Source organism: Eschrichtius robustus, chromosome 7 (assembly GCF_028021215.1).
Source record: "Eschrichtius robustus isolate mEscRob2 chromosome 7, mEscRob2.pri, whole genome shotgun sequence".
NCBI lineage: Eukaryota > Metazoa > Chordata > Mammalia > Artiodactyla > Eschrichtiidae > Eschrichtius > Eschrichtius robustus.
In genome coordinates this window covers 75,799,206-75,820,099 of record NC_090830.1, presented here as the reverse complement: position 1 = coordinate 75,820,099, position 20,894 = coordinate 75,799,206, and the positions used below count along the sequence as shown (strand labels likewise).

General features: G+C 50.1%; 1 protein-coding gene across 3 annotated transcripts in view; it reads right to left on the bottom strand.

Annotated features, from left to right (window-relative positions):
- ADAMTS14 (ADAM metallopeptidase with thrombospondin type 1 motif 14) overlaps positions 1-20,894 on the bottom strand; it is a 91,657-nt gene that overhangs the window by 49,807 nt on the left and 20,956 nt on the right. For all 3 annotated transcript variants that reach the window (XM_068548871.1, XM_068548872.1, XM_068548873.1), the window contains exons 3-4: positions 16,658-16,814; positions 10,970-11,160 (exon numbers count right to left, since the gene is read on the bottom strand). In XM_068548871.1, coding sequence (XP_068404972.1) covers positions 10,970-11,160; positions 16,658-16,814 — 348 coding nt within the window. The remainder of the gene's footprint in view (positions 1-10,969; positions 11,161-16,657; positions 16,815-20,894) is intronic.

The window sequence follows — 20,894 nt, the reverse complement described above, 5'->3', positions numbered from 1 at the left end:
TGAAATTAGAACATTCTCTGGGTTTCCCTGGTGGTGCAGTAGTTTGGAGTCTGCCTGCCAATGCAGGGGACACAGGTTCGATCCCTGGTCCGGGAGGATCCCACATGCCTCAGAGCAGCTGAGCCCGTGCGCCACAGCTGCTGGGCCTGCGCCCTGGAGCCCACAAGCCACAACTATTGAAGCCGATACTCCTGGAGCCCATGCTCCACAACAGGAGAGGCCACCACAATGAGAAGCCCGCGCACCGTGACGAGGAGTGGCCCCCACTCACCACAAGTGGAGGGGGCCCGCGTGCAGCAACGAGGACCCAACACAGCCAAAAATAAATTAATTAAATTAAAAAAAAAAAAAAAAGAACATTCTCTAACACCATACACAAAAATAAACTCAAAATGGATCAAAGACCTAAATATAAGGCCAGACACTATAAAACTCTTAGAGGAAAACATAGGCAGAACACTCTTTGACATAAATCACAGCAATATCTTTTTTGATCCACCTCCTACAGTAATGAAAATAAAAATAAAAATAAACAAATGGGACCTAATTTAACTTAAAAGCTTTTGCACAGCAAGGAAACCATAAACTAAACAAAAAGACAACCCACAGAATGGGAGAAAATATTTGTAAACAAAGCAACCGACAAGGGATTAATCTTCAAAATATACAAACAGCTCATGCAGCTCTATGTCAGAAAAAAACAAACAACCCAATCAAAAAATGGGCAGAAGATCAAAATAGACATTCCTTGGGAATTCCCTGGTGGTTCAGTGGTTAGGACTCCGTACTTCCACTGCAGGGGCTACAGGTTCATTCCCTGGTCGGGGAACTAAGGTCTTGCAAGCCGTGCAGTGTGGCCAAAAAAAAATAAATAAATAAATAAATATGTAAATAGACATTTCTCCAAAGAAGACATACAGATGGCCAAAAAGCACATGAAAAGAAGTTCAACATCACTAATTATCAGAGAAATGCAAATCAAAACTACAATGAGGTATCACCTCACATAGGTCAGAATGGCTATCATCAAAAAGTCTACAAACAATAAATGCTGGAGAGGGTGTGGAGAAAAGGGAACCCTCTTATACTGTTGGTGGGAATGTAAAGTGGTACAACTACTATGGAGAACAGTATGGAGGCTCCTTAAACTACCATATGAACTACCATATGACCCAGCAATCCCACTCCTGGGCATATGTCTGAAGAAAACCATAATTCAAAAAGATACATGCACCCCAATGTTCATTGCAGCACTATGTACAATAGCCAGGTCATGGAAGCAACCTAAATGTCCACTGACAGAGAAATGGATACAGAAGATGTGGTACATATATACAATGAAATATTACTCAACCATAAAAAAGAATGAAAAAATGCTATTTGCAGCAACATGGATGGACCCAGAGATTATCATACTAAGTGAAGTCAGAAAGAGAAAGACAAATATCATATGATATCACTCATGTGGAATCTAGTTTTAAAAAATGATGTATATGAACTTATTTATAAAATAGAAACAGACTCACAGATTTCAAAAACAAACTTATGGTTACCAAAGGGGAAACATGGAGTGGAGGGATAAATTAGGAGCTTGGGATTAACATACACACACTACTATATATGAAATAGATAACCAACAAGGACCTACTGTATAGCACAGGGAACTCTACTCAATATTCTGTAATAACCTATATGGGAAAAGAGTCTGAAAAAGAATGAATATATGTATATGTATAACTGATTCACTTTGCTGTACACCTGGAACTAACACAACATTGTAAATCAACTATACTCCAATAAAATTTTTTTTTAAATGGTTCCCTTGCCCTGAGATTTGAAGGAGCCTTAAGGAAAGAGACCCACTACAGATGGGTAAAGCGAGGAACAGCTTGGAAAGCCAAGTCCATCTAGGGCCCAGCAGCATGTGAGGGAGAGCTGAGGAGGAGTCCTTGCCCACCATCTGGAGCTGCATGAATATTTATAGCACATGCCCAGGTTAATGCAAAAGTAAAGTGAGAGGCAAGATGCCCCTGAGAGCTGCAGTGACTGGGGCCTGATGGCCTGATCAGATCATTCCGAGTTCCTCTAAGGGCTTTGTCCCCTCCTCCCTGGGTTAGCACAATGAGACCATCCATCCTGGGAACCAGATCTCTCTCTGATCCCACCAGGCCAGCCCTGGCCCTGGAAACCAGGATCAGAAACGGTCACAGGCAGGCAGGTGCCGCGAGGGAAGAGCAAAGGGACACCCTTTTTACCGGTTTCATGAAATCCCTAAGGGAATTAGCGCTTCAAGCATTCCAGCCAAATACAGGTTCCCACACAATGGACAGGATGTGCTGCTGGTCCCCTGGGAGGGAGAGGTTGTCGGCAGCCCCTCCACTCACTGCCACAGGAGGAACTCTGGCTGGCTGTCCACTGCACCTGGGAAAGTCAGAACCCCAAAACCTCACTTTCCCCCTGGGGCAGCCGCAGGTTTGCAAGGCAGCAGCTCCTTAGGCGTGGCCCATCTCAGCGCTGTGAGCCTCTCTTCCCCAGAGGAACAGGCCCTCGAGGGAAGCTCTGTCTCAGCTGCACACCTCTGTTCCCACACCCACAAGGGCAAGGCAGCAGTGAGCAAGGAACCAGCCTCAAACAGCCCTCCAGAACCTCTGAGAAGACATTTACTCTCCTCCTCACCTACTTTCTGGTAGGTTGTGAGAAGGAAGGTAGAACCAAGACTATGGAAATAGGCCTCCAAAGCAGGCCCTCCTGGCACGGTCTTCAGTGGTGTGTGTCCCGTAGGGGCCTTGCCAAGGGCACACAGTGGCGCAGAACCCACAACATGTGGGTTTCTACCCTAAGCGGGGACCTCAGGGACTGGCACAGGGCCCTGGTCCCTCCAGGACACACACACATATAATCACTCACTTCCTGGGGTCACTCCCGGGGTCCCACTCCTGGCCTGGGTGGGGACCCACTCAGAACTGCAGAGTTGGTATAAATATTATTTTAAGCTGAAGACATTTGAGATTCAACAGATGCAGAAAGAAACCATCTCAGAAATTCCCTCCTCTGACAAAGCAGCAACTTCTGGGAAAATGAGCTACTATAAATCCCCTCCCCAGGGGAATTTCATGGTCATTAAAAAAAAAAAAAAAAAAAGGCAGAAAGCCCACTTGCACCTGCATAAACATATATTATCACAAACTTTCTTATTTCCCAGTTGTTCTCCTAAAGCCCATTTATCTTTCCTAAAGAAACCTATTTGCCCTTCCCATAGAGCCTCTTCTCCCCTCTCGTCCATTTATTAAGTTAGGCATATAAGCCCCAAATTCTAACCACCCTTTTGTGAGTTACTCATCACTGAGCACTTGCACGGACATGCACGTTGCACACGTAAACAAACTTTCTTTTTCTCTTGCTAATCTGTCTTTTGTCAGTTCAAATTGCATGTCTCCAGGTACTGAACCTAAGAGGGTAGAGGAAAAGTTGTTTCTTCCCTGACATCTGGGTCACCAGCCATGGACAGCACCACTTGGCTGAGGCTACAGACCTCTGCAGAGGCCGTGGGAAGAGGGTGGCTCTGAAGTCGACAGAGAGTCACTCAGATCTCAGCCCCGTACCCAACCAGATGGGAGACCAAAAGGTTACAGCCAGCTCTCTGCGCCTCGGTTTCCGTGTAAGGACATCAGGGATACTCAGACCTCTCACAGGGTTATTGGGAGACCTGAGTAAACGAGGTCACGTTTATAAAGAGCCTGGCTCCCGGTGGTTGCTCAAAAATGATTCTAATGACTTCTAAAATTATGTAATTTGCAATTGTCTTTTTAATGTATTTTTAATGAATAAATGAAGGCTTTCACTATGGTGTCTTATTTATTTATTTTTATTCTTAATTTATTCTTTTTGGCCGTGCCGTACAGCATGCAGGATCTTAGTTCCCCGACCAGGGATCGAACCTGGGCCCCCTGCAGTGGAAGTGTGGAGTCCTAACCACTGGACCACCAGGAAAGTCCCCAATTGGCCATTGTTTGTGGACATACAACAGTTTACGTGCTCTGAGGGAAGGGACTACATACATTTTCCACTCTATCTGAGCCCTCCACTGTGGAAGCTGTTCTTCTCTCATGCAGGCTTCACTGCTTGATTTCTAGGAAGATATACTGCTCCACCTGACTGCATTCGCAGCAGTAGACCTGGGGGCCCAAGCCAACGCTCCAATCACCGCAATTAGTCCGGGATGACCATGTGACCCAACCCAGGCTAATCCTCCCTAGGAGGGCAGAAAGGATCCCTTTGCCTTAGGGTCCTAAGAGCAGGAAGTGTGAGAATCTGGGGTTGCCAGTGGTCCTCCTTCCTGCCACAGAGAGAAAGCCTGGCTCCTGCTGGCTTATATCACCAAGCAGACAAGCAGGGAGGAGAGGGAGGAGATAGCATCCTAATGGACCTGAGGCCCGAGTCCCTGGAGCTGCCCTGTCCCATAAATCCCTTCTTTGGCTTAAGCTAGTGTGAGCTGGGTTTCTGTCACTTATGACCATAAAGGCCCAGATCACACCCACCCCCATCTTGCCAAATGCCTAGCATAGGGGAGGCCCACTGAGGCGGCGTAGCACCTGGCTCTGAACAAATGAATGAATGACAGCTCAGACTGGGGTTGAGGCCAGCTGGGGAGTGGGGCTCCAGCAAGTCTGTTCTACCCTTCCAGGACCTGCTGCCGTGCTCACACTTCAGTTCAACCAAGAGACATTTAAAGAGAAGCCGAGCAACACAATCCTTAATGCAGGGGCCCAGACAGGAAGCTTTCTCTGAGAGATGCGAGAGAGAACGGAGCACGTGGCCCAGGAAAAGAGAGCTCTATGGTCTTCCTCAGACTACCCACTCTCAAGCACTCCTAACTCTAGGCCTTCTCTCCACACCCTACTTCCCAACCGGAATCCAGAAAGGGAGGGGCGTTGGCAGGTCAGCTCTTAGGGAGGTATGGGGGGGGAAGGTCCCACCATTTGGTTGCTTAGTCCTGTCACACAGCCAGAATCCAGGGTGTGCCCTTGTGTCCTGAGGGAATCTGCCACTCCTCTAGCTCCAGGAGGGAGGATGCAGCTCATAACTCAGATGCGCCACCAGACTCCCCGCCGTCCATGGAAAGGGCTCTCTACCTGCGACCCAGTCCAGGCCGCAAACTCAGGGAATAAAAATGTGTACTTCCATGAAAACTATGCACTGTCCACAGCACACCTATTGGCCTTATCTGAATCTGATGCTACAGAAGCTACTTTACAACTGACAGCAGTGTTAGGTTAACTGATAGCAATGCAAAACTCTTGTCTGCAGACATGTAAATTCTGTCTTCCCTTCCACCCTGTGAAAAAGCCAATTTTGTCTCTATTTGCACGTTTTCATTTCAAAATTCCTGATCTATAAATGTCTCTGTTCTTTGGGTTCTCTTTTGAATGGCTTGTAACATCTGTCTGGTTCCCTCACTGATCAGTGAGTAGAGTAAAACCTTTAACACAACGCCTGCTTTTATTTCTGTGTGAAGAGTCATGATTTTACCTTTTTCTGAGAATTATCTTTTAGCACACTCTGGGGCTGTGAATAGAGCCCAGCTCACACTCCTGGGGTCTTCAGGATCCAGGACCGAGGGTCCCAGCACCGAGCGCTTCCTAAGGTCTCCCCTGCCCCCTGCCCCCCTCCCGCTCTCCCTCCTGTTCTCCACCTGCTGGCTCCAGGGGCCAACCTGGCTCTGCCATTAACGGGATTAGTACTCAGCTGTGTGGTCTTAGGTTGGGCTAGCAATTTATAGAGTCTGGGTGGGTGGTCAAGTGCTCCAGTGAGGTGGGTGTGTTCATAGGCAGAGTCACCCACCCTCCCTCCCTCCCGCCCTCCCTCTCTTTCTCAAATGGCTGCACATGGTAGCCTTTGCTTTTTGAGTGGCAAACCACATGCTACTTCAGGGATAAAAGAATTAGTATCCAAACAAAGAGGTGGCAAGGGGCAGACTTTCTGGCACCCGTCCCCTCCCTGGGGCTCCTGTAGTTGGAGCTGATTTCTACCCCTGCCCTTCTCTTAATGCTGGCATTGTAGACAGAAATCCGCTGTTTTCCCCTTTTCCCATGCTGGCTCCCTGCTTCTCCCATAGACACCATTCACTTCCACATTTACCGATCACCTATCTGGTGTTGTACTAGACACCTATGGTGTGTGCTGTTGGGTTTCAAAAAAGCCTAAGTCAAAGTTCTCACCCTCAAGGACCCCACCTTCAGAGACTTAGACAAAGAACCACATATACACACACACAAAGACAATACAGCTATAAGAACGCAGAACACATTGCTTGAGTACTCTCTATGTACCAGGTATGTGCTAAATACTTTACACATATTCAACCCAAGAGCAGACACTATTTTGAAAAACGGAGGCTCTCAGGGATTAAATAGTATAACAGACACAGATTGGGGTGTCTGGTGAGCTCAGAACAATTTCTCCAGTGGCCATGCCTATGTCCAGTCCCTCTCCTCCTTTGGGAAACTCTATCTCCTTCTCCAACATATAGTGATTGGTCCAAAGTGTGGTCATGTGACCCAGACTTAGACCAATCAGAGTCCAGCCCCAGGAACTTTTGCCTGGGAACTCCAGGGGAAACTTCTTTTGTCTCTGGCCAGGGAGCTATGGCAAAATAAGAGTCAGCTTCACTGAAAAGATGCTCAACATCACTAATTATTAGAGAAATGCAAATCAAAACTACCATGAGGCACCACCTTACACTGGTCAGAATGGCCATGATTAAAAAGTCTACAGGGCTTTCCTGGTGGCGCAGTGGTTAGGAATCCACCTGCCAATGCAGGGGACATGGGTTCAATCTCTGGCCCGGGAAGATCCCACATGCTGTGGAACAGCTAGGCCTGTGCGCCACAACTACTGAGCCTGCGCCCTAAAGCCCGTGAGCCACAACTACTGAAGCCCGCGCGCCTAGAGCCCGTGGTCCACGACAGGAGAAGCCACCACAATGAGAAGCCCGTGCACGGCAACGAAGAGTAGCCCCCGCTCGCCGCAACTAGAGAAAGCCTGAGTGCAGCAACGAAGACCCAATGCAGCCAAAAATAAATAAAATAAAATAAATAAAATTTTTTTAAAAGTCTACAAAACAATAAATGCTGGAGAGGGTGTGGAGAAAAGGGAACCCTCCTACACTGTTGGTGGGAATGTAAGTTGGTGCAGCCACTGTGGAAAACAGTATGGAGGTTCCTCAGAAAACTAAAAATAGAATTACCATATGATCCAGCAATCCCACTCCTGGGCATATAGCCAGACAAAACTCTAATTCAAAAAGATACAGGTACCCCTATGTTTATACCAGCACTATTCACAATAGCCAAGACATGGAAACAACCTAAATGTCCATGGATAGATGAATGGATAAAGAAGATGTGGTACATATATACAATGGAATACTACTCAGCCATAAAAAAGAACGAAATAATGCCATTTGCAGCAACATGGATACAACTAGAGATGATCATACTAAGTGAAGTAAGTCAGAAAGAGAAAGACAAATACCATATGATATCACCTCTATGTGGAATGTAAAATATGGCACAAATGAACCTATCTATGAAACAGAAACAGAATCACGGACATAGAGAACAGACTGGTGGTTGCCAAGGGGGAGGGGGCTGGGGGAGGGATGGAGTGGGAGGTTGGGGTGAGCAGATGTAAGCTTTTATATCTAGAATGGATAAACAATAAGGTCTTACTGTCTAGCACAGATAACTATATTCAATATTCTATGATAAATCACAATGGAAAAGAATATTTTTAAAAAAATGTACATATATGTATAACTGAATCACTATGCTGTACAGCAGAAATTAACACAACATTGTAAATCAACTATACTTTAATAAAAACACTGAAAAAAAAAAAAAAAAAAAAAGAGCTTCATGATGCTAATAGCCAGAATCTGTCTTATAGAGTTGTTGGTCAAAGAGAATTAGGATGTCACACAGAGAGAAGGGAACCTAAAAACAGAGTCCATGTAAGCCTCTAGTATCAATTACACTTATAGCCAGCTCCATCCCGTCCCTTCCACAACCTGGCCTATTTCTTTTAGGCCTGTTTTTCTTAACCTAGCTTGAATTCATTTTCCATCACTTACAAGCTACACATTCCGAAGAATACAGGTCCCTTGCCTAAGGTCACACAGCTTACAAGGGGCTGGCTGCATGCCCTCCTAAGAGCCACCTCGCCTGCCGTGTGGCTGGATTATGGACCCCAGACAGCACAGGCAGCATTTTATTTTCCCACAAATGTTGCCAGGGGGATTGGCATGACCATGGAGTTGACACTTCTGCTCATCAACTGTTTAGTTCCCAGAAATGTGTTACCACTTCCCTCATGAAAGCCATATTATTATTACCAACCACTTACTGGGAGCTTATGCCATGCGAGGTATCATGCTATGTGCTATGCGCCTCATTTAATCTCCCCAAACCCTTGCGTAGTAAGTATTGGTAGTGCTGGGGTTTTTTTGTTTTATTTTGTTTTTTTGGTTTTTTGTTTTTGTTTTTAACGTGGACCATTTTTAAAGTCTTTATTGAGTTTGTTACAATATTGCTTCTGTTTTACATTTTGGTTTTTTGCCCACGAGTCATGTGGGATCTTAGCTCCCTGACCAGGGATAGAACCCACACCACCTGCACTGGAAAGTGAAGTCCCAACCACTGGACCGCCAGGGAAGTCCCCAGGTAATGCTGTTTTAAAAGTGGGGAGGGACTTCCCTGGTGGTCCAGTGGTAAAGAATCCACCTTCCAATGCAGGGGACACAGGTTCAACCCCTGGTCGGGGAACTAAGATCCCACATGCCACGGGGCAACTAAGCCCGTGCGCATCAACTAGAGAGCCCGCGTGCCGCAAACTACAGACCCCATGCGCTCTAGAGCCCACGCGCCACAACTAGACAGAAGTCCACGCGCCGCAATGAAAGAACCCACATGCCGCAAATAAGACCTGAAGCCCCCAAAAAAGGGACACTCGAGAGGGTTGGTGTTTTGGGGTTTTGACTTGCCCCGAAGGTCAAAAGACAGGAAGGGGCAGAGCCAGACTGGTTGATTTCAAAGCCCACGTTCTTGGCCAATCCACTAACGTTCCTCCCCATGCAGTACTGTGATCATTGTGATTGGCTGCACGTCCGTCACAGCCTCCAAGAACCTTCCATGTTAGACTGAGTCTAAGTTGATCCTATCGCAGCCCTGGCCCCCCTGCAGTCACCTTTTGGTCTACATGAGAATGCAGCCAGCCAACTTTCTTACAGGCCTCAGGTGAGAGGACCCTAACCTTAAGGCCAGTGGAGGCCCATGCAGGGGCTAGAAACTTTGGCTTTCTAAAGAGGCCCCACCTGGTACAAATGAACTTATTTACAAAACAGAAATTGAGTCACAGATGTAGAAAACAAACTTATGGTTACCAGGGGGGAAGGGGGAGGGAGGGATAAATTGGGAGAATGGGATTGACATATACACACTACTATATATAAAATAGATAACTAATAAGGACCTACTGTATAGCACAGGGAACTCTACTCAATACTCTGTGATGGCCTATGTGGGAAAAGAATCTAAAAAACAGTGGATATATGTACACGTATAACTGATTCACTTTGCTGTACACCTGAAACTAACACAACATTGTAAATCAACTATACTCCAATAAAAAATTTTTTTAAATAAAATAAAAAATAAAGAGGTCCCACCATGTATGTATGTTTTCCTTCTCAGCTCTTACATTCCGGATAAATGTTTATGATGAGCCGTCGAGCTGGGTCCCCTGCAGACTCCAAGGTGAAGGCCCTGCCCTGTTGTTTCCTGTTGATGGGGTGCTTGCCTCCTCCTGCCTGAACTCCACAGCACCCTAGTATTCTGAGCTGGGGCCTGACCCCCACGTCACCCCTCCACCTGGCTTCATAAAGGAGGGCCTGAGGTCCTGCCCCGTCTCCCCAGCATCTGGCAGAGGCCTGAGCAGTTTCCACCGTAGGTCCCACTTGCGCCTAGACCGGTCCCCATCCTCCCAGAGCCACAGCCGCAGGCGCCTCTGACAAAGGCCTCTTGCTGGAAGAGAAACAGTGCAAGCCCACCCCTGACGCTTTCACCCTCCTTTCCCCTGGTCTCCCTCGTCTCTGCCCCTTTAGGTCAGAGGTGCCCAACTGTAGCCCACAGGCCAAATGTGGTGTGTAAATAGGTTTTATTCAGCATTCTCAGTGGGTTTTTTTATTTTAGCATTTTTAAAAATTGGGTGTTTCACTTAGATACCTCAATTTAAATTTTCCATATAAAAAGTTTTTTAAAAAAACAAAACTGTCTGCATTTCTGACTTTTCTTTAAAAAACTGGCCTTTCTGTGACGAGAGCCCTGCATCTCGGCATGAGAGCCTCCCGTGGCAGCTGAGCAGTGACCACCCACTTTGGACAGTGCATGGCCTCTCTGCTTCACAGTCTCAAAATTTGCCCATGACCCTCATTTTCCCTGCCCGTCTGATCTCTGTGAACACCCAAGGCCCATACTGGGGGCCTCGGATCCCCCCTAGCAGATTGACAGCTCACTAGCCAGTCTCCCCAGCCTGGGATTGGGCATTTTCTCCAGATGATGAATCTCAGGGAAGTCCCTTCAACTCTAAGGCAAGTGAGGCCCCCGGCCATGCCCGACCCAGGCTCTGAATGTGTCCAAGCCCAGAAGCCACTGGCCACGGGCTCTGGTTTGCCTGTAGGCACCTCAGCACAGGCATGCACAGCTGAGACCACGCTGCGGCCTGGGATGGACGTCGTGCCTGCTCAGGCCCATCTCACCACGGAAACCGCTGTCCCTCTGGACTAAGGAGCAGGCAGTGACTTCCCCGGGTCTGCCCAGAAAACACCAGGCCCAGGAGAAACTGTCCATCTGACCAGCGCCGGTGGCCCCCACCCCAGCCCCTGCCCCCAGCCCTGGGACTCGGGGACACTCACGATGTTCATGAGGGTGAGGACGTAGTTCTGCACGTGCTCCTTCCCGTGGAAGCGCACCACCGAGTCGTCCACCGCCAGCAGCACCTCCATGCTGTAGCTGCCCGGCTTGGCATGTCGCCGCTTCCGCTCTGCTTCTCCCAGCCGGTCCCCCACCAGGCCCAGCAGGTTGGGAAGGTCACCCAGGCCAAAAGCTGGAACCGGGACGGGAAGAAACCGAGGTCAAACCCATATAAGGGACTGTCACCATGACGCGGCCCCCGTCACGTGTGCTCCTTTCCCTGCCTCTGAAAGCCAAGGCAGCATGAGGGTTTGTGCCATACCAGGTAACTGGGGGGCATGAGCCCTTTCCCTGGCGTGAGGACACCGTGAGGCAATGAAGAGCAGAGAGGCGAGAACTGGCCCGGGTTCCAGTTCCTACTGGGTCTCATCACCCTGTGCATCCTAGCCCAAGCCCCGCCGCTGCTCCAGGCTCCCCTCCCCTGCTGTGACATGGGGAGGGATAATCCTTGATCTCTTGCCCCACAAGCTTGCTGTAAAAATCAAAGGTGGCACTGGGTGTAAACATCTTAATAAAGGAAAAAAATTGTGATGTTACCGTGGCCTATGCGGGGCATTTTAAGGACCCCTGGAGCATGCCCTGTGCCCCTCAAATCCCTCCCAATCACCGCCAGCAACTCCAAATTTCACCATCACAGCTTTGGCCTTTTGGCTAAAAGCAAAATATTTATTTCTTTAACCAGCATTTATTAACTTGTATGATGTTATCTAGGAGTTGTCGAACTTCTTCTGTAAAGGATCAGATAGTAAATATTTTAGGTTTTGTGGGCCTTCTGGTCTCTGTCTCAGCCCTTCAATTCGACTGTTGGAGCATAAAAGCAGCTACAGTCAATACGTAAACAAATGAGTCTATCTAGGTCCCAATAAAACTTTATTTACAAAAACAAGTGGTAGGCCACATTTGGCCCATGGACCTTAGTTTCTGACCCTTAATCTAATCCAATCCAATCCAATCCAGTCCTTACAGCAACTCTGTCAGGTTATCGACCCCATTATACAGGCAAACAAACTAAGGTTCAAAGTAGTGTGTCCATGTCTGTCTGAATCCAAAGGCCTTGCTTTGAAACATACTGCTACTTAGAAAGGTAACACCTCAAGCAGTTATCAGTCATTTACACCATAGCCTGAATAAGGACTGGAGCAATATCTGTTGGGGCAGTGGAGTGAGGGTGCATGAGGACACCATAGGGAAAGCTATGAAAGCAGGACAGGAGGCTGGGGTCCCTCGAGAAAGCTTCAACTGAATTTAATGACTTTCCTGCCATCCTACCCTGAAGCTCTGATACTTGTGCACTGATTTCTAAGACTATTCATTTATCCACTGTTATTTGAGAACCCCCCCCACCCCCAAGACTGGGCCAGGGGCTGAGGCTGTAAAGATGCCACCACTACAATCCCAGCATGTATCCAGAGGTGTGGCTGCAGGAGGGTCCCCACACTTACTAGAAGGGTTGAGGGAGGGTGGGTGGGTGATGAAGTCAGGGCCCTGTCCTTGAGTCCCCCTGCCTAGTGCAGATGACAGATAAGAAACCAGATGGTATCAATAGAGTAACGTCAAGGGCTATAGTAGGACTGACTAGGGCAGGCTTCCACACCGAGACCCAAACCGGGACTGGGGAGCTGGGGAAGGCTTCTGGAGAAGGGCACAGCTGAGCTGGCTGGCGGGGAGCAGGAGACAACCTGCTGGAGCACGGGGAACACAGGGCCCCGAGCAGAGGGAGCTGCACCTGCAGGATCTATTGCGAGTATAAGGAGACACCGCCCACAGTGCGGGTGACCCTCAGGAATGAATCAACGGACACCCAAGTTCTGCCTCTAAGCCTCCATGCACATGGGTACTTCAGGGACTGAAATCTGAGCACAGGGCAACAGGGAACCACAGGGCTCCATGTTACTGTTTCTGTTTTCCCTTTGGTTAGTAGTGCTATCGTGCAAAGGAAGGAAAGCACTAGATTTAAGAGTTGGGAAAATGGGGACCTCCCTGGTGGTCCAGTGGGTAAGACTCTGCGCTCCCAATACAGGGGGCCCGGGTTCAATCCCTGGTTGGGGAACTAGATCCCACACGCATGCCACAACTAAGAGTCTGCATGCCACAACTAAGAGTCCGCATGCCGGGCTTCCCTGGTGGTGCAGTGGTTAAGAATCTGCCTGCCAATGCAGGAGACACAGGTTCAAGCCCTGGTCCGGGAAGATCACACATGCCGTGGAGCAACTAAGCCCGTGCGCCACAACTACTGAGCACATGTGCCTAGAGCCCGTGCTCCTCAACAAGAGAAGCCACCGCAATGAGAAGCCCGTGCACCACAACAAAGAGTAGACCCTGCTCGCTGCAACTAGAGAAAGCCCGCGCGCAGCAACGAAGACCCAAACGCAGCCAAAAATAAATAAATAAATAAATTTATGGGAAAAAAAAAAAAAGAGTTGGGAAAATGAATGGCCACTGGCCTAGTGGAGAACCAGAAGTGGGCAGCCGGCCCTCTGAACAATGCACAGCCTGGTGAGCAGGGCTCAGGCTGGTGCCCACCCTCACTGCCCCTGAGGCCAATGCCTCTCTCCCTGCAGGTGACACTGCACCAGAGCTCCTGGTGGCCCTGCTGTCTGAGTCCAACAGTGAGTGCAGCAGCCCAGAGACAAATTCCTGGGAGGGGAGAAGACCCCCAGAAGGGGAGGAGGAGGGGCAAGGGCTCTCTCCATGGAGTGAGTAGAATATAACAGCCACTTCCAACACACGAGCAGTGCCTGGAGATTTCAGCACTGCAAGTGAAACGGGGAACTGGACCCCTCACAACTCTCCCTGCCAGGCCTGTCAAAGGGAGGCTCAGAGAGGTTACCTGACTCATCTCAGGTCATACAGCAAGTTCATGGCAAAAGGCCAGAATGTAAACCCAGACCTGCCACTCCCCATTATCACACCCTAACTGGGTCCACCCAGGTTTCTCTCTCAACAAAAACAGCAAGGGGCATTGGGGAGGGCCTGCTGACATCAGCTATAGACCTTGGAGATGTTCCAGTCACACCCTCTTTTATGTGTCTCTCATCCTTCGGGCCAGACATAGGGAATCCTCAAAGCGAGGAGGGGTGAGGGCAGCAGGTCACTGGGAACTTTCAATGAGCCCACCCAAGAAGCCCCATGAGAATGTAAAGTGGTGCAGCTGCTTTGAAAAACAGTTTGGCAGTTCCCCCAAAAGTTAAACACAGTGTAGTCATAGGACCTAGCAATCCACTCTTAGGTATATATGCAAAAGAACTGAAAACATATGTTCACACAAAACCTTGTACAAGAATGTTCATAGCAGCATTATCATAATAGCCAAAAAATGGAAACAACCCAAATGTCCACCGACAGATGAACAGATAAACAAAATGTGGTCTCTCCACAGGATGGACTATTACCCTGCCATAAAAAGGAGTGAAGTACTGATACATGCTCCAGCACAGATGAACCCTACACGCTAAGCGAAAGAAAGCCAGTCACAAAGGCCACAGACCTTATGATTCCATCTATAGGGGATGTCTAGAAGAGACAAATCTCCAGAGAGAGAAGATCGATTGGTGGTTGCCAGGGGGTTGAGGAGAGGAAAACGGGAGTGACAGCTAATTCATGGGTATCAGGTTTTTTATGGGAGTGATGGAGGTGTTCTAGAATTAGATAATGGTGATGGTCCCACAAAATTGTGAATATAGTAAAAAAAAAAAAAAAAAAAAAAAAAAAAAAAACCCAAACTGAATTGTATATGTTATGATGGATTTTCTCTCGATTAAAAAAAAGCAGCAGCAGCCTTAAGCCCCAGCCTGGCCAGGGGATAAGCTGCCCTGGCGTCTGGCAGCCCTGGCCCCCAGCCGAGGAGCCAGAACTCTGGCAACAGGCACATATGGCCTGTTGGCATCCAGGCCCCAGGGACCTGGATGGTGGGAAGGCGGCTACAGAGCAGGACTGAGGGTCGGAAGGGGGCTACAGAGCAGGACTGAGGAAAGGACAGCATTAGGAGCATGGGAACGTCCAGGGCACAGCCTCCAAGGTCAAACCTTTCATCTTAACCGAGATGTTAAATGGAGACAGCCGCATCCAGAAACACTTCACAAACTGGGCTCAGATGCAATGCTGGCCTTAAATTAACAGAGTGAGTGAGTCACAGGTTTTCAAGAAAGTCCCCTATCACCCTTGTCTTTCTAAGGGAGGACCCACATGGGCCAAGGGCATGACGCCACCCACAGGCCCACAGGAGGTTCAGCCGGGCAGCCTGATGAAAGGGAGTCAAAGCAGCATTCGGGGCCTGAATCCCACCCTGAGCTCAGCGGTCTCGGCCTCCCAGCCAATGACCGTGGTGGTGGACTGTGTGGTCAGTTCCAGGCTCACAGCCCTGGAGTAGGACTTCCCCAAGGTCTCTCCCCAGAAGGGAGGATTTATGGTTTTTTGATTCCGAACGGCCTCAGGTAAAATGGAGCCCCAGGGAGACTTGTCATTCCTCCCAGCCATGGTGGTGGGAATGGTCACCACCTGCTCCTGAAACCCTCCCCAGCCCCCGAGGCTCCGCCCAGTCCCTCAGCTCCCCCCTCCCGCCCCCCAGGCCTGCAGAGCCCTCCACCTCGCAACATACGTGCAGCATCACTTATGAGCAACAGGGGGAGAGCAGCTGGGGCTTCAGAGGAGGCATTATACGTGGGGACAACTGGTTTCCAGGCATTCCTTCACACTGGGCCCAACCCCGCCAGGGCCCAGGAAGGAGGGTGTGGTGACTCATGGCCAGATTCCACCCAGGGTCTCATGTCCTAGTGGCCAAAGGGGCTTCGAGACAAAGCTCAGTCAGACTATGAAGTCGGCACGGGCCCAGGACCAGCACAGGTCGCATCCACTGCTTCATTCGCTCAACCACGCGTCCTGAGTAGGTGTGCAGGCCGGTATGCAGGCTCCGGTGCTGATCACTGGGGTGCAGAGATGCCCCTCTCAGGGCTCTCACCCTAACATGGCAGCAGTTACCTTAATAACAAGACTGTGATAAGAGCAACCATTCATCAAACACCTACTACATGCTAAGCTCCATGCTGGGATTTCTATACACACTATAATACACACAGCCTTAGAGGTAACAATGATCGCCCCCACTTTACAGACTAGAAAAAAGAGGCTCAGAGATGTTAAGTAACTTGTTGGGGTCACACAGTAGACAGTGTTGGAGGTAGGATTTTTAAATGGTCTGCTGGACACAGAGCTGATCCTGGTGGCCTGACCCCAGGCAGTCTCCCTACAAGTGCCCTAAGAACCTCCTTCCCGTGGTTCCCAGGGGCTGAGATGATTTTCAGGGGGAAGAGCTAACCACACTCATTCCACCTTCTGCCTTGGCAGAGAAACAGCCTTGCAAAGCAACACTGAGCCCCTCAGAGACTCTGGAGTCCCAAGGACTACAGTTCAGGGGACTCAAGTACCCTTCTGGCCCCCAACTCCAGCCTGTTATGGTAGCCCCTAAAACCCAGTGGCATTTCTCTGTCGGTGCAGTAGGTCTACATGGCCCAGTCCCATTACACAGCTGAGAAGACTGAGGCCAGGAGTTGAGAAGTTCAGGCCAGAAGTTACCTAAAAACACCCCCGAGGTGTGGACGGAGGTAGAGCTGGGGGCCCCGCCCACAGCCTACCTTCATTGTGAAGGTCCCCGAGAGGCTCTGTCCACGCCTGCTGGATGACTTCCCGGCGGTACACCACGTGCATCCTCCCGCCGGCCTCCGTCTCCTGCTGCCCCCGCTCCAGGGGCTCAATGAAGTAGTCAGTGCTGTCTGTGCGGATGAGGCCCGCCTGAACCAGGGGCACAGCGCGCAGGAGGAAAGAGGGGGAGAGAGAAGAGATGTGAACACACGGCAGAACGGGTGAGCGTGTGTGACCGCAAACGAGTGTGACTACACGAGTACAGACTCTTCCTCTAGGGGCTTGGGGGGCCCTGGGATGCCAGCAGGGACATGGGAGGGGGTGCCCATTGCAACATGCCCATTGCAAGCAGAGCAGATCCACTTCCACTGTGTTGTACACTCACGGGGTTCCACGTAACATTTCATTTAAACAAAGGGTTCCAGGGCTTAAAATGGCAGGTCACTGTCACAGGGACTAGGTACACACACCAAAGCACCCCAAAGTGCTATCACTATCCTGCGGATTTGCCTTTATCTACAGACAGACAAGAAGGGAAAGTCCTATCAGTAAAGGTTAATTATCCCTACCTAAGGTGGGCACTGGACCCCAACTCCAGTACAAAGCGCTGTTATTTCAGATTTAAAGCATGTGTGCATACACACCAGGGAGGGCAGCTCGTGTTTGCTGACGATAAATGAGCCAGGACAGTGCCCCAGGAGTGTGTGCTCTGTTTTTACTCTAATTTTTCGCCTGCATCAAAACAGGTCCCTAAAAAAAAAAATGAAGTGTTGGCCTTAGAAATAAAAACATAAAAATATAACCTTGGCCAAGCCCAGCCAACTATTAGGTCCCAATGAAGGCAATATTCACAGGGGCCAATGAAACATGTAACTGGATGTGTGTGAATAGACGTGGTACAGGTCCCCTACCTACCACCCACACATCAGCTCTATAAAGCAGTAAGAGACACCCATCATGGTGCCTGGAAAATAGGAGGCAAACCTTAAAAAATATATACTTGTTGAATTCCTTCACTCATTCAACAAATACCTACGGAGTGCCTACTACATACCAGCCCTGCGCCAGACACTGGGAACGCAGCTGTGAACACAAAACAGGGAATGAAGGAACCATTTTTATAAACCTTCCCATTTGAATAGGAGCTGCCTCTTTTTAAAGTAGCCACTACTGTGCGCAACAAAATTCCACCAATTGTCCCACCTCAACCTGTTTTGAGCTGGCTTCTTAGGGAACCCCCTTCAAGGCGTCCTGAGCACACAACACCGAACTCCCAGCAGCAGCCCATCTTCTTCCGTCCCTTCCTGCTATGTCTCTCCATCAAACTGCAAACACCATTTTGGATCAAATCCAAGATGGACTTCTGCTCCAATCAGGAGGCCAAAAAACATTCTAGGGAAAATAGCCAGCATTACCCGAATAAGTTTGGGGCTTCCCAAGGTAACCATTTTATCAGGTGACACTCAATTGTCTGCAAAAGTTCTGGTCTGCTTACTAAAATGACAATGTCAAACTCTATATTAAGCACACGTCCTTTCATTTAAAGCGCTTTTCCTTTTTTTACTTTTGCACCTGCCATGTGCCCAGGGCAGGGAGAAACAGATAAATAAGGCCCAGCCTTTGGCTGTGAGTGGCTCATTGTCTGGATGGAGGGGCCCACAGAGGAGCAGAGGGTGACCAAATTTTTGGGCTCGGCGCACTGGCGGATATACCCGAGGGACAGGTATCCATCAGGCTCTCGGTTGTAAGGGGCAGAAATTCAACTTGAACCCCCTTGGACCAAAGGGGAGCGTGTTGGCCCCTGGACAAACCATGGCAGGTGCAGGCACTGGAAGGGAGGGGCCCAGTGCCCTCGGCTCCCTCTCCACCCTCCTCATGGGCCGCTCTGCATCAGCTTCATTCTCCCGGACAAGGCTATGTTCTTAGAGGCACATCTCTGCTCTGACACCACAGACAAGCAGGCTTTCCTGGCATAGTCCCATCTGGAACAGCCCAAGGGAGACTGTGGTTGGTCCGGCCTGAGTCACAGGGTCACCCTGGGACTGGCAGTCTCCGCTCGACCTCCATGGCCAGCGGAAGGGTAATCAGTGCATCAGAAGAAGGGAGAAAGTGACAGGGTGGCAAAAGAAACCTACGTGAGCTGGAAAGGGCACAGCAGGTAGGGGACCCGGGCACAGGTGTGCAAGCAGGAAGGGCAGTGTGGGGCTGGGGACGCATTCAGGCTCATGGGCAGAGGCTGAGCCAAACCTGCATAAGTGATGGTCAAGTCGAAGGGCCTCTGCCACTGTGGACCCGCAGAGCCCCCCGAAGGAAGCCGTCTTCCAGGGTGCACAGGGCTGCAGGATGGGAGGGCCCAGGGCATTCCCCCCAAAGCTACTGCAGCTCGGCTGCCAAGAGAGACTCTCTGCCAAGCCCCACGCCCATCCATCCCATCCCAACTTCTGTACCCCTGTCTGATACCCAAGGGCACTGTTGCCACCCCCACCGAAGCCCCCCTGGACCAAGCAAAGCAAGAGACCCTCACAGCACAAGTCAGACAACCTGTGCTTCACCCAGGCCAAACGCACACAAACCCAGGCTCACTGAGGGCTGTAGCTGCTCTGTTTCTCTCTGCCCATCACACCTCTGGAAACAGCCTGGCAGAGAATTCTCCAGACCAGGGGGCAGGAGACTCCATTCAGCTACCGCCCCCCGCCCCCGACACTGGGTCACTTGATCACAGCCTCCCCCGTTCTGGGACTTGGTTAACCCACTACACAGGAGGATTCTTCAGAATCTCGCATTCCCTGCCTCATCACCCACTGGGTCCCTGTGGCCGCCAGGCCTCAGTGCCTCATATGAGGGATGCAGGTTCCAGAATGATGCGCACAGCATAGCGCTGGGCTGCAAGGCACTACCTTCCAGCCCACCCCTCCCTTTCAAGATGGCCATGCCTGCCCCAGTCTGAGGCTTCAATACCCTGACAACATCCCCAGTCAGGGGACCTCTGACATTTGCTTGGATGCCTCCAGTGACAGGGAGCTCCCTTTCCCAAGATGTAACCTATTCTGTGTGGGGACACTCGTAATGGCTTACTGAGTTGAAACCCACTTCTCTACATTCCGCCCTTTATGAACAGTCTTATTACCACTGCTATTAATAACAGTACCTGCCACTTACATTTACACATCTTAATTCACCTTTACGACAACCCTATGAGATAGGCACTAATATTAGACTCATCTCATGAATGAGGAAACAGAGGTTCAGAATGGTTAAGTAACTTGCCCAGAGTCACCCAGCAAGTAAGGGACAGCACTAGAACAACAGCCCAGCCCAGCTCTAGGCTCTGCCCAGCCTAGAACCACTAGGCTCTATTACCTCAGGCCACTCGGGCCCTGCTCCTGCCCTGGGGGCCCACTTGAAGCATTCTTTCATAGGAATGTTTCAAAGGAAACATTCTTTCGTAGTCCCGACTGCAAGTCCCTGGGCCTCCTGGTCTGGCCTTGCAGAGCAAGCAGGATATTCATTTCCCACCTCTGGACGAAAACGTTCGATGGAAGCCGGTCCACCTCCCACCACCGACGTGAGGATGAGGAGAAACTTCAGCACACGGCCTTAGGAGGAGACCCCTCCCACTGCCTGCTGACCACCCTCCACGCACACACCTGAAAGGATTCTCACCGCACACCGCACACACCGGCTCTCCTCCGCCAGACCTGGAAGCCCTGGGATTCCTGGGACTGGTCTAGCCCCCATACCCTCAGCCCTCTCCCCAGGGAAGAGTTAAAAGAACCCCTATTTTTCCACCCAGTGAACTGTTTAGGGCAAAGACCCAAGCCCTGTCATATGCAAGGGCTAGGAAATAAGTTTCAAAACTAGGAAATAAGTTTCAAACCTCTTTGTAACTGCAGATCCCACCAGCCCCACCTCCACCCTCTCCACCGCCCCCCACTGGCATCCAGATCAGAACCTCCCTAGTGATCATCCTCATCTATTTAGGGCATCATGTCCAGGCCTTGGCAGCTCTGGGCCACGTCTGGGCTCCCTCTTGGCCTCCGAGACCCTCCTCCTGGAGAAGGCATGGCAAGGCAGGCCCGGCCAGTTCCTCCCCGCGGCCCTCCGTTTCCCCGTCTGCACCAGGAGAGGTTTGGCCCATGCTCCCCTCCAGCGCTGCCCTGGCCAGGAAACCAGGCACCGCTCAGGGCAGACACACTGGCAACGGGAACCTTCTGGCTCTCTGCCTCCTCA